Source organism: Stegostoma tigrinum, chromosome 35 (assembly GCF_030684315.1).
Source record: "Stegostoma tigrinum isolate sSteTig4 chromosome 35, sSteTig4.hap1, whole genome shotgun sequence".
Taxonomy (NCBI): domain Eukaryota; kingdom Metazoa; phylum Chordata; class Chondrichthyes; order Orectolobiformes; family Stegostomatidae; genus Stegostoma; species Stegostoma tigrinum.
In genome coordinates, this window is record NC_081388.1 from 15,515,468 (window position 1) to 15,528,061 (window position 12,594).

General features: G+C 46.6%; 1 protein-coding gene across 1 annotated transcript in view; it reads left to right on the forward strand.

Annotated features, from left to right (window-relative positions):
* The window catches only part of LOC125447565 (protein lyl-1-like), a 36,779-nt gene extending 24,769 nt beyond the window's left edge, over positions 1 to 12,010 (forward strand). Inside the window, exons 3-4 of the mRNA XM_048522063.2 lie at positions 4,797 to 4,891; positions 7,835 to 12,010. Of these exons, the coding sequence (XP_048378020.1) occupies positions 4,797 to 4,891; positions 7,835 to 8,379 (640 nt within the window). The 3' untranslated portion in view covers positions 8,380 to 12,010. The remainder of the gene's footprint in view (positions 1 to 4,796; positions 4,892 to 7,834) is intronic.
* Positions 12,011 to 12,594: the final 584 nt, after the last annotated feature.

The following is a 12,594-nucleotide window of genomic DNA, read 5'->3' on the forward strand; positions in this document are numbered from 1 at the left end:
GCGCGGCCAGAATATTCATTTCCTAGTATTGCTGTTCCACCACGGAAATGCGGGAAAGTGTGGTCACTGTTCAGGCTGAGGGAGTGATTTTTTTAAAATTATTGGGTTTGAACTGTACTTTCTGATGTTGGATGCGGTGTGAAATGATTCTTAAAGCAGGCACGGTTTTATTTGCTACATTTGAAGGCTCAGTTGACATAAATTCGAAGGAACTGGGAAAACCTGGCGCAGGCACCGGGGTGACCCAGACACTAGACGTGCACTGCAGCTCCATTTAGTCAGTGTCAGAGAGGCACTGACGTTACCACAGGCATACAGGGACATCTGTTAGATTGGGGATTGCAAGATGCCAGGTTGGAATCGATAACACAGCATGCATCAACTCCAGTCTCTTTCTTTTGTCGGAGTTGTTGTTAAATTGGCTTTATTTATTCTTGGCTGTGAGCCGAGAAGACAGAAGCCGGAGCAGGAGCCCGAAGGGTGGCGAGAATGCTGAAATCGCCGGCGAAACTAGCAGAGAGCTCGGCTTTGCCTTTTTTTTAAAAAAAAGAGGGAATATGGAGGAGTGCGAGGGGGTGAGGGGAGGTTCAGGCAGAGGGTAAAGGAAGAGGTGGAAAATTGGCAAGAGCAGCGGAGACCGATGAGGAAAAGTGGGGGAGCAGGTGTAGGAGATATTAGGAAATGAAACACGCACGATAGAGAAGATGCAAAGTGAGGGAGATGCAGGGTAGAGGATGAAACTAAACCTAGCAGAAGAGGGAGAACAGATGAACAAAACGAAGAAAGGGATATAAAATGATAAGTTAATGGAAGGAATATTTGGCCCAACATAGAAACTATTGGGGTTTTAAATTCACTCATTAAATGTAGAGGATGCATACGGTGCCATATATTAGCGAGGTAATACATGTCATTTGGATTTGATTTAAACGTGGTATGAAGAGGAACCCATAGATATTTTTTTGATACTATTAATTGTTTCTCACACATGGCATGGCATGGTCTATTATCGTAACAGCAGGGAGCAATGCAAATTGAATTTAAAGTCAATCTTGTCTTGGATAGAGGATCGGTATTGTTTTTTCAACGACAGGCTGTGCATACCACTTGGAGAAGAAATACAGCAGTAGGCAGTCAGTCTCAATCTGGAGACTTTCTCTTTCAAACCTCTCTCTCTCTTTCTCTCTCTCTCTCTCTCAAAAAGGATATTCGTCCAGTGCAAGCTGAAATAGCCAGTTATTTAGAGTCATAGAGATATACAGCACGGAAATAGAGCCTTCGGTCCAATTCGACCATGCCGACCAGATATCCTATATAAATCTAATCTCATTTGCCAGCATTTAGCCCATATCCCTCTGAAGCCTTCCTGTATCCTTTTAAATGTTGTCATTGTACCAGCCTCCACCAGTTCTTCTGGCAGCTCATTCCATGTACACCCCACTATCTGTGTGAAAATGTTGCCCCTTAGAACCCTTTTTAAATCTTTCCCCTCTCACCTTAAACCTATGCCTTCTGGTTTTGGGCTCCCCTACCTCAGGAAAAAGGCCTTGCCTAGTCATCCTAACCATGCCCCCTCATGATTTTATAAACCACAATAAGGTCACCCCTCCAGGGAAAAAGCCCCAGACTATTCAGCCTCTCCCTGTAGCTCAAAACCTCCAACCCTGGCAACATCCTTGTCAATCATTTTTGATCCCTTTCTAGTTTCACCACATCCTTCCTACAGAAGGGAGACCAGAATTGTATGCAGTTCTCCAAAAGTAGCCAAACTAATGTCCTCTACAGCAACAACATACCTCCCAACTCCTACACTCAGGGCACTGACCAATAAAGGCGAGCGTACCAAACGCCTTCTTCACCTCCCTGTCTACCTGTGACTCCATTTTCAAGGAACTATGAACCTGTGGGCAACCTTCATTTCAGGGACTAAGTTTGTTCCTGTCACAAAATGCAATAACAAAAACAGGGAGAAATGTCTTTACACAGGGAGCTGTTACAGTTTTGTAGTGCAGTGTCTGGCAGGGTCACAGGAACAGATTCATAGAGTCAAATGGCATGGAAACAGACCCTTTGGTCCAACTCGTCCATGCAGACCAAGTTTCCCAAACTGAACTCGTCTCATTTCCCTGCGTTTGGCCCATTTCCCTCTAAACCTTTCCTCTTCATATGTACCTGTCCAAATGTCTTCTGTTTTAATTCCAAATGAACTTTGAAAATGGAATTGGATAAATAGTTGTAAAGGAAGACTGCTTTGGGGCAATAGAGAATGGGTGAGGAGTGAGAGATGTTGGATCATGCGCTCAGGGAGCAAGCACAGGCATAATGGGGCTGAATGGCCTCTGTCTGTGCAGCTTGGTTCTACAGTCTCTGCACATGCACTTTCCAGTTGGGAAATGCTGATGGATTTTTACCCTACCATAGCAAAGGCATTCTGAGGCCAGCTGTGAGACCATCAATATCCTGGGGGACACCATTGACCAGAACTGAACTGGATCAGCCACATAAAGGCTGTGTCTAATGTGTTAAAGGTTAGGAATCTTGCATGGAGTGACTCACCTCCTGTGTCCGCAAGCCTGTTTATCACCTTCAAGGCACAAGTCAGGAGTGTGATGGAATACTCCCCACCTGCCTGGATAAGTGCAGACCCAGCAACACTCAAGACATCATCCAGTACAAAGCTGTCTGCTTGAATGGCATAAGCCCCACCTCTGCCATTTCAAAGGACAAGGGCAGCAGGTACATGGGAACATCACCCCCTGCAAATTCTTGTCCAAGCCATTCATCGCCCTGGCTTGGAAATATATTGCCGTTCCTGCACTATAACTGGATCAAAACCCTGGAATTCCCTTCCTAAAGGTCAACGTACAGCATGTGGACTGCAGCAGTTCAAGAAACCAGCTGACCAGCACATTCTCAAGGGCAACAAGGGATGGACAATAAACGCTAGTCCAGCAAGTGATGACCATGTTCCAAGATTGATTAAAAAAATCTCCATTTATAGAAATTGTTTGAAAGATCATGACGTGCTCGAGCTGATAGCATTTATACTTGGGGACGTGTTAAATTCACTGCCTTCATCAATTAGTTGAAACAAATTACATTGAACTTGCAGCAAATAAATAGAACAGCCTTATTATCCCGTTTTGCTACTTTTCCTGACATGGGGGTGGGGGGTAGATCTGTTACTCTACTCAAATGGGCTGCTCGCTTTGCAAGATATTGGCTTTGATGTGAAGCGAAAGTACATAAGATCATTTGCATGTGTCTCATTGAAGGGAGTGAGTCCGTGCCATCGATCATCCATCCATTTATCCCAAAATAAAACTTCAAACTACAGGTGCTGGAAATCTGTATCATAAAGTGCTGGAGAAACTCAGCAGGTCTGGTAGCATCTGCGAAGGGAAAGCAGAGTTAACATTTCGAGTCCAGTGGCCCTTCTTTAGAACTGATAGTATATGGGTGGTAGATATGCTTTGGGGGGGGGGGGGAGGATAGGTGGACATGTAGCTCTAAGGGAGAGAAATAAAGTTAGGCAACAAAGCGATGGTTGGTGATAAGCCAAGGAGGAAGAGAAGCTGATCATGGGGACCATGAGTTGATGGAAATGGGTTGGCAGTGCTGAAAGCAGACCATGTCATGACAGGGCCAGGGATGTGGGGGTGGGTCAAGAACAGGGAAGGATGGAATCGCACCCTAAAATGATTGAACGCGACATTCAGTCCTAAAGGCTGCAGGGTTCCCAAGCGGAAAATGAAATGCCATCCTCCCAGTTGGCGCTGCTGAAGCATTGCAGCAAGCCTGAGGCAGCAATGTCAACCACTGATCCCGTAGCAGGAAATGGAGTTGATGCATGAAGGAGGAGCCGAGATAACAGATTTGTTGCCATCAGCTGAACCGCAGAGTAGACTGGAGAGGTCTGACAGCCCATTCCTGTTGCTGTCTCTTACAATCATCATTTCCACAATTCAATCACACAAAATATTGGGTCTTCACTGACATTGCTCCCCCCACCAACAACTCAGCCTGAAGCTACTTCTGTACCAACATAACAAATGATTGGTAAAGGCAGAATATAACATTATATGAAAGGAACAGAGGCTGGTTGGCCCACTAAGACACTAATCTTTTCTCTGTGGAGCCTGCGGCCAAAACTCAAGGATTACTCTTTTTAATTAAATGAAAACTAAAATGCACAGCGCTAAGATGATTTATGCAAGTGAGTTGCCAACAGAGGGTGGAGAGCAAACAATCACATAGTGATGGTTCTTGCTGACTTGTTCAGTGTAACCACATGAGACCAAGAGAAGCAGAGCTGGGACTAGCCTTCACTGCCGTTTGCTGAGTTTGTGGCTAACTTTCTACCAGAACATTACTTTTTGGCAAAAGATTTGTTTACGCGGTGTGGATGTGCTGGGTCAGCCTTTCCCTCCCATCCTTAAGTGACCCGGAGGAGGTCATGACGAGCTGTCAGATTGTGGTGGGGGTACCTTACCTGGGGAGACCCAGGATTTTCACCCAGCGACAATGAGGGAACAGTATCAGTGTAGCTCCATTTGGGAATGGTGTGTGACTCGGAGGGACATTGTAGGTGGTGGTGTTCCCATGTCTCTGCTGCATGTCCTTTTAGGTGGTAAAGGTCATAGGTTTGGAAGGTGCTGTCATAGGAGCCTTGGTGAATTGCTGCAGTACAGCTTATAGGTGGAACACACTGCTCCGGCTAGGTATTAGTGGGCGGAGGAAGTGAATGTTTCTGTGATTGGAGAAAGGTCTCATAATCTCTTCTGTTTTGATTCTAGTGCATATATTGGAGCAGCCAGCACTTTCAGCATGTTCCCAGCTAACAGGATCAAGAGAAGGCTTTCAAGCCATTATGAAATGGAGGTGCATGATGGTAGGTGCTGCTCCTGTCTACTTGAGCATGCATGTAGTGACCTTCTTGGGCTGGGCTTTATTGAGAGCTAGTGGTGCAGCAGCCCCACCAAGACATTGAGATAGTCCCTGAAGCTCTGCCTGCTGTGAATGATAGTGGCAAGGGATCCCAGTGAAGATACATGCAGTTCACAACCGGATAGACCTCACCATTCAATACAGGGGGCATGTGCTCATATTCCAGGTTGGAAGTAGGCCCCTACCTGATGGACTGTTGTTGGAGGGTGGGGAGGCTCATATCTAAATGTCCAGGAATCGACAATGGTTATATAGAGTCGTACATCACAGAAACAGACCTTTCAGTCCAACCAGTCCATGCCAACCATATTCCCAAACTAAACTCGTCCCACCTGCCCACCCTTGGCTCCTATCCCTCCAAACCATTCCTATTTATGAACATATCCAAATGTCTTTTAAACGTTGTGACTGTACCCACATCCACCACTTGTTCATTCCACACACAAACCACTTTCTGTATGAACAAATTACCCCTCATGCCTTTTTAAAATCTTCCTCCTTTCATCTTAAAAAATGCTCTTTAGTCTTGAAATCCCATACCCTAGGGAAAAGATAGCTGCCATTCACCTTATCCAAGCCCCTCATGATTTTATAAACCTCGATAAGATCACCCTGTCAGCCTCCTACACTCCACTGAAAAAAAGTCCCAGCCTATACAGCCTCGCCTTATAATTCAAACCTTCCGTTTCCGACAACATCCTGGTAAATGTCTTCTGAACCCCCTCCAGCTTCATAATATCTTCCCTGTAAATGGGAGACCACAACTGGACACTTGTCAACTGGACAGTCCTCATCAGATTGCACGGGTCCATTCCACACTGCCCCTCCACCATGCACCACCCCCCATCAAACCCCCCACTGCCCTTGCTGCCTTGCCCCTTTGCAGGAACTGAGGTAGACTCCTTGGGGCAAATCCTGTCTGGTCTGCTTTGTGCAGTAACTGCCCCAGTAGCGGTACCAACAGCTCAGTTCAGGCCCAGGTTCAGGGCTGCTTTAGGCCTTCATGTACAATGGTGGAGCTTGGAGCCGAATGTTAGGTGAGACAGGGGACTGGGTTAGCGTTGAGTTAGGGAGGAAGGCATCTGGTTGGGGACAATGCTTGCACAAGACTTTGCCAACAAAACCACAAGTTGAAGCCTAATTTAGACCTGCGTCCTTCAACCTGGGACTTAGAGTTGGTGAAGGGCTTTGATAAAGGTGTTTCCCATCATGGAGGGAGTAAGTAAAGAGGAAGTGAGGGTTTTGTGGTACAGTGGTAGTGCCCCTACCTTTGAGACAGGAGGACCAGGTTCCAGTCTCACTTGCTCCAGAGGTGTGTAATAATATCTCTGAACAAGTTGATTAGAAAATAGCTGAAGTAAATTAATAGAACCATCTCATATGTACATTGCTTAGTGCAGATGAATAGCCTCGGCAGTTCCCATCACCCTATCTTGACTAATTGATGCGTAGCTGAAGAAGTTTGTTTAATTTGACCCTGGTTAAGTGCTTTGGCTGGGAGTTTCAAGTTGCAGAAACAACAAAAAGGACTAAGGAGCAAGTGGGGTGGAGTGTCTCATTTCTCCTCCAACTCCTTTTTGACTTCATTCCCTCCCCTCTGTCTCAAGTTTGGTGCTGTTACACTGCCCCTGTTGGATTTTGCAGGTAAATTCATTCATTGGAATCCTGGGTGATTAGTGGTTTTGGAGAAGGGTGTAAAGCATTTGGGTGATTTGGCAGTGGGAAAACTACCTGTACCGTTTCTGTAATAACACTTCTGGGTGTTACCAATGGCTAAAGGATCAATAGTCAAGAGTTTTTTTTTAAATTCAGTCACTAGCTGTCCCCCAGTTACCTTTGAACTGAGAGCTTTGCTACGCCATTTTAGAGAGTTGTTGAGAGTCAACCATATTGTTATGGGTCTGGAGTCACATGTAGCATGGACCAGGTAAGAATGATGGCACATTCCCTCCCCTGAAGGACATTAGCGAGCCAACTGGGTTCTCCTTGACAATCAGCAATGGTCTCATGGTCATCAGGGGATTCTTAATTCCAGACTTTCTTTTTGAATTCAAATTCCACCGTCTGCTGTGGCAGGATTTGAACCTGGTTCCTCACCACATTAGCTGAGCTTCTCAATTTCGTAACCTCACGATAACAGCACTAAGCCATCACCTCCTGTGACAGAACAGGTTTAAGGGGAGACAGAGAGAGGGAAAATGTTTCTGTTTTTCTTTTATATTCGTTCATGGGAAGTGTGTGGCATTGTTGAGCCCAGTATTTTTACCCATCCCTAATTGCCCAGAGAGCTGTTAAAGAGAGAGTCTGGAATCACATGTCGGCCAGACCAGGAAAGGATAGATTTTCTTCTCTAAAGGACATTTTCTTTTGCCTAAAGAAATTGTTCCATGGTTGTCATTAAACGCTTAATTCCATATTTTTATTGAATTCAAATTACGCCATTTTGTCATGAACCTGGGTCCCTGGAGAACATTGTCTGGGTTTCTGGATTAATTGACTAGTGATGATACCACTAGGTCAGAGCTTCTTTCTGCCCCGCACTGTAAACAGTGGTTAGGATTTCAGAAGAGCTACCTGATAGCTGGGCAGGTGCAAAGGGATAGGAGAGGCCATTCAGCCCCTCGAGCTTGCTCCACCATTCACTGGTCTGCTGCCTGACTCCGTCTACCTGCCTCTTTTCATGCCTTCAGAAGAGAATTGAATGGATACTTGAATAGGGGATGGAAACTGCAGGGAGATAGGGGACGAAGCAGGAAGTGGGACTTACCGGATTACCCCTTTGCAAGAATTGAGGTAGACTCCTTGGGGCAAATCCTGTCTGGATGCTGTGCTGTTTTTCTCTTCTGACTGACAGACTGGTCTGCGTTTCTCTTCCAAAACCTTTCAGGGCCTCCTCAGAAAGTGGTGCGTCGAATGTTCACCAACAGCCGAGAGCGCTGGAGACAGCAGAATGTCAACGGGGCCTTCTCAGATCTACGCAAGCTCATCCCGACCCACCCCCCCGACAAAAAGCTCAGCAAGAACGAGATCCTGAGGCTGGCCATGAAGTACATCAACTTCCTGGTGAAGCTGCTCAATGACCAGACGGTGCAAGAGGATCTCGAGGCGAAACTCCGACCTCCCCTCAGGAAGAATGGTATGTGCGGCTCCCACAGCCCGGACTCTCCCCACCGGGACACGGCGACGGACAGAGCTCCCCCTCCTGAATCCTTAACCGTCCCCCAAAAGTTGGGCCTGATAGCGATGCCAGCCATGGCCCTGAGAAGGCAACTGTCATCAGTCACCACCGCAACCACCTCACCTTCGTCCAGTTGCTATGGCGATGGAGGGAGCCCAAACACTGAGGAGGAGGATCAGGAACATTTGATAAAGACAGAGCGAGAAACGCAGGAGCCGAGTCTGGTCTCTGCATTGGCCACAGCTCATCGATGATGAACGGAAATTGGCAAGGGATAACAAGAAAGAGAGAAGGGGAATGTCAAGCCCAGACTCCAATTCCCACCATTGGTTCAATCCTGCTTGGACTGGGTTCGGAGAGCATTCCGAGTTGAACGTTTAGTGCCAAGGTGGAGAACTGGAAGGTAGCTTTAGTTCCCACCCTGAGTGGCACATCAGCGAAGCCTATCTTTGTCAATCCAGAGGCCTGTTCTCTTCGAGTGACCCAGGCAATAATGACCAGGTGAGGACCCAACACACAAGGCCTGGGGCAACATGGAGAGTATTGATTCTAAGACAATGCCATGTATTTTGTTGACAAAGTCTCTTCTGTGAAGGTGAAACCATTTAGCCGAAAGGTAAAATGTTCCAGTGTGTCAGGAACAGCACTTGGCATGGTGCCCTGTCCATTAACACATGGAGGATATTAGGTCATTTCAAGTGTGATATTGTATGACAGACCACAGATATGTGATGGCGTGAGGAGTCTGGTTGGTGGAAAACCTCATTTCCCCCCACCCCATCACCTTGAGTTGCAGGAGGTAGTTTCCCTGCCTCTGAGTCAATAACCCTGAGCTCGACCAACTTGAGGACTTGATAGTGTGGCCAAACAAGTAGAGAACTGCAGGTTTTTCCCGCTGACACCAGTAGTGGGCGCTAAGGGCAGGCGAGATTCCTGGCCAGCCATAGGACAGGATGAAACTGAGCATCACCATCGAGGTGGTAACATGCTTTACATTAAAAAAAATGCAAATTGCCAAAGCAGCTTCCCATGTGAACTGGAGGACACCACCGCCAGCTCACGCTGTCAATTATGTGGGGGTGGGTGGGGGGTAGGGAATGGATAGGGAGTGAAGAAATGCCTCCACGCACCATGAGAAATGATCCCCTCATTCTCGGTGAGTGTGCTGAGGTGCTGTGCGCTGAGAAAATCTTCCCCCGGCTCAGTTTTTGCCTCCCGCTGATGCCTCAGGTTATTGAGGGATGCTAAGTGGGGCTGGATCGTTGTGTGTCAGCCCATTCATTATCTTAGATACACACGCTCCTGCAAGAGAGCTTTTGTTTATATAGGAGTTGTGAGGTCCTGAGCCAATTTTCAAATTGATGAATCTTATGTAAACCAGTATCTAAAGCATGGTGGCTCAGTGGTTAGCACTGCTGCTTCACCCACACCAGTGACCTGGGTTCGATTCCAGCCTGGGACAACTGTCTGTGTGGAGTTTGCCCATTCTCCCTGTGTTTGTGTGGGGGTTTCCTCTGGGTGTTCTGGTTTCATAGAGTCAGACAGCACATGAACAGACCTTTCGGTCCAACCAGTCTGTGCTGACCATAATCCCAAACTAAACTAGGCCCACCTGCTTGGCCCATATCCCTCCAAACATTTCTTATTCATGTACTTACCCAAATGTCTTGTAAACTTTTGTGACTGTACCTGCATCCACCACTTCCTCTGGAAGTTCATTCCACACTCACTATGTAAAACAATTGCCCTCCCATCTTAAAAATATGCCCCCAGTCATGAAATCCCCCAACTGAGGGAACAAACACCTGCTATTCACCTTATCTATGCCCTTCATGATTTTAAAAATCTCTGTAACGTTACTTCTCAGTCTCCCATGCTCCAGTGAAAATGATCCCAGCCTCTCCTATCCTTCCCCAATCCAAAGATATGCAGGTTCGGTGGATTGGCCATGGTTAATATGAGGATAGGGGACAGGGTTGGGTGTGGGTCTGAATGGGATGCTTTTCGGAGGGTTGGTGCAGACTCTGTGGGCTCAATGGCCTCATTAGGGATCCTCTGATCTGATGTGGACAGAATAGTGTAATAATTATTTCTCAGAAGCCTTTTCATTGTAATCGTAGAAGGCCGTTTAGGATTGAGATGAGGACAGATTTTTTTTCAGTCAGAGAATGATGAATTCACAACCATTGAAGGCCAAATCATTGAGTCTAATTCAGAAAAAGATAGACTTTTTTTAGATTTTTAAAGGATTCTAAGGATATAGGGAGAAAGCGGCAAGTGAGATAGAGAACCAGCCAAGATCTGATTGAATTATGGGCTAGGTTTGGAAGGCCGAATGGCCTGCTCCAAGTTTCTGTGTTTTTAATGTCATCATCAGCTGACTACCAATGTGGAATGTGAGTGGGTTTTGCAGGGTTCGGAGGAGAACAGATCTGGAAAGCCTTGATTAGTGCTCTGCTATATCGACTTTTGCATGAGGTGATCTCCGCCCTGCCCGAAATCAAGTGCAACTTTTGGTTAGAAAATTTTAGACAATTTTTTTCAACAAGTTAATGTACCAGGATGTGGGTGTTGCTGGCTGAGCCCAGCATTTATTGCCCGTCCATTGTTGCCCCTTGAGAAGGTGGTGGTGAGTCGCCATCACATAGGCTGACCCACAATGCCATTAGGGGGAGAATTCAAGGATTCTGACCCAGTGACAGTGAAGGAACAGTAATATATTTCCAAGTCAGGATGGTGAGTGGCCTTGGAGGGGAACTTGCAGGGGGTGCTGTTCCCATGTATCTGCGGCTGTCGTCCTTCTAGTTGGAAGTGGTTGTTAATTTGGAAGGTGCTGTGTGGGGATCTTTGGTGAATTTCCGCAGTGCATCCTGTAGATGGTACACACTGCTGCTCCTGAGCGTTGGTGGCGGAGGGAGTGGATGTTTGTGGATGTGATGCCAATCAATCGAGGCCTGCTTTGTCCTGGATGGTGTCAAGCACATTGAGTATTGTTGGGGCTGCACTCATCCAGGCAAGTGGGGGGTATTCCATCACCCTCCTGACTTGTGCCTTGTAGATAGTGGACAGACTTTGGTGAGTCAGGAGGTGAAGGATTCACTGAAGGATTCCTAGCCTCTATCCTGTTCCTGTAGGCAATAGTATTCATGTGGCTAGTCCAGTTCAGTTTCTGATCAATGTTAACCACCAGGTTGGATGTGGATGGTAATATTGAGGTGGCATGGTTAAATTATCCTTTTGGAGATGGTCATTGCCCACTACTTGTGTGATGCAGATGTGACTTGAGATCAGGTAAGGCAAGGGAACCTTTGTTGGATGTAAGAGTCCTACATAAACATTGGCTATACAGGCTCACTCTCATTCCTACTGAGAGCTGGTCCATGGGATGGAGTTAGCTCCTGGCATTCTGAGGCCACAGACCTCTCTGATTGAGGTCACATGCATTGGAGGTACTTCAAAAGAGATTTGCTGGATTGAAAGCTGGAACAAGTGGGTCGTCTTATGAGCAAAGTTTAGATGGGTTGGACTTGTTGCTGCTAGAATTTAGTAAAGTGAGGCAGTGATTTGATTGAAGTACACAGAATCTCAAAAATCCTTGACAAGCTGGACTCAGAGTGGCTCAGCGGTTAGCACTGCTGCCTCAGAGTGCCAGGGACCTGGGTTTGATTCCACTGCTGGGGGAGCTGTCTGTAAGGGGTTTGCATGTTTTACCTGTGTCCACATGGGTTTCCTCCTGCAGATTAGGTGGTTTGGCCATGCCAAATTGCCCATTGTATTTGAGATAAGAGGAACTGCAGATGCTGGAGAATCCGAGATAACAAAGTGTAGAGCTGGATGAACACATTAGGCCAAGCAGCATCAGAGGAGCAGGAAAGTTGATGTTTCAGGCCTAGATGAAGGGAGGGTCTAGGCCTGAAACGTCAGCCTTCCTGCTCCTATGATGCTGCTTGGTCTGCTGTGTTCATCCAACTCCACACCTTGTCATGCCATTGTATTTGATTTAATTTGATTTATCATAGGTACATGTACCTAAGTACACTGAAAATATTTGTTTGGCAAGCAGTACAGGCAGATCATAGCAAACAAGGACATACAGATCTTAGGGTGCTCAGGCAGAGCGAGGCATACAAAGTAGTTTTCAGGGATAAGCAGGCTGGTTGGTTCAGCCATTGGAAATGCAGGGATAGGGCTGAGGGTCGGGTCTGGCCCAGATACTCTTCAAAGGGTCAGTGTGGACTCAATGGGCCAAATAGCCTACCTCCACACTGCAGGGATTCTGTGACTTGGAGAGGATGTTTCCAGTGGGCAGAGCTTTAAAATTTAAGGGTCACCTTTTTGGCTGAGGAGAATTTTATTTTCCCTTGAGAATTGTTGCAATTCTGGAATGCTCTGCCTTAGAATATTCTTGAACTGTGTCAATGATTGTACCTTCATCTTAAAAATATTCTGTTCTCTGTAGTGTTTTCAGG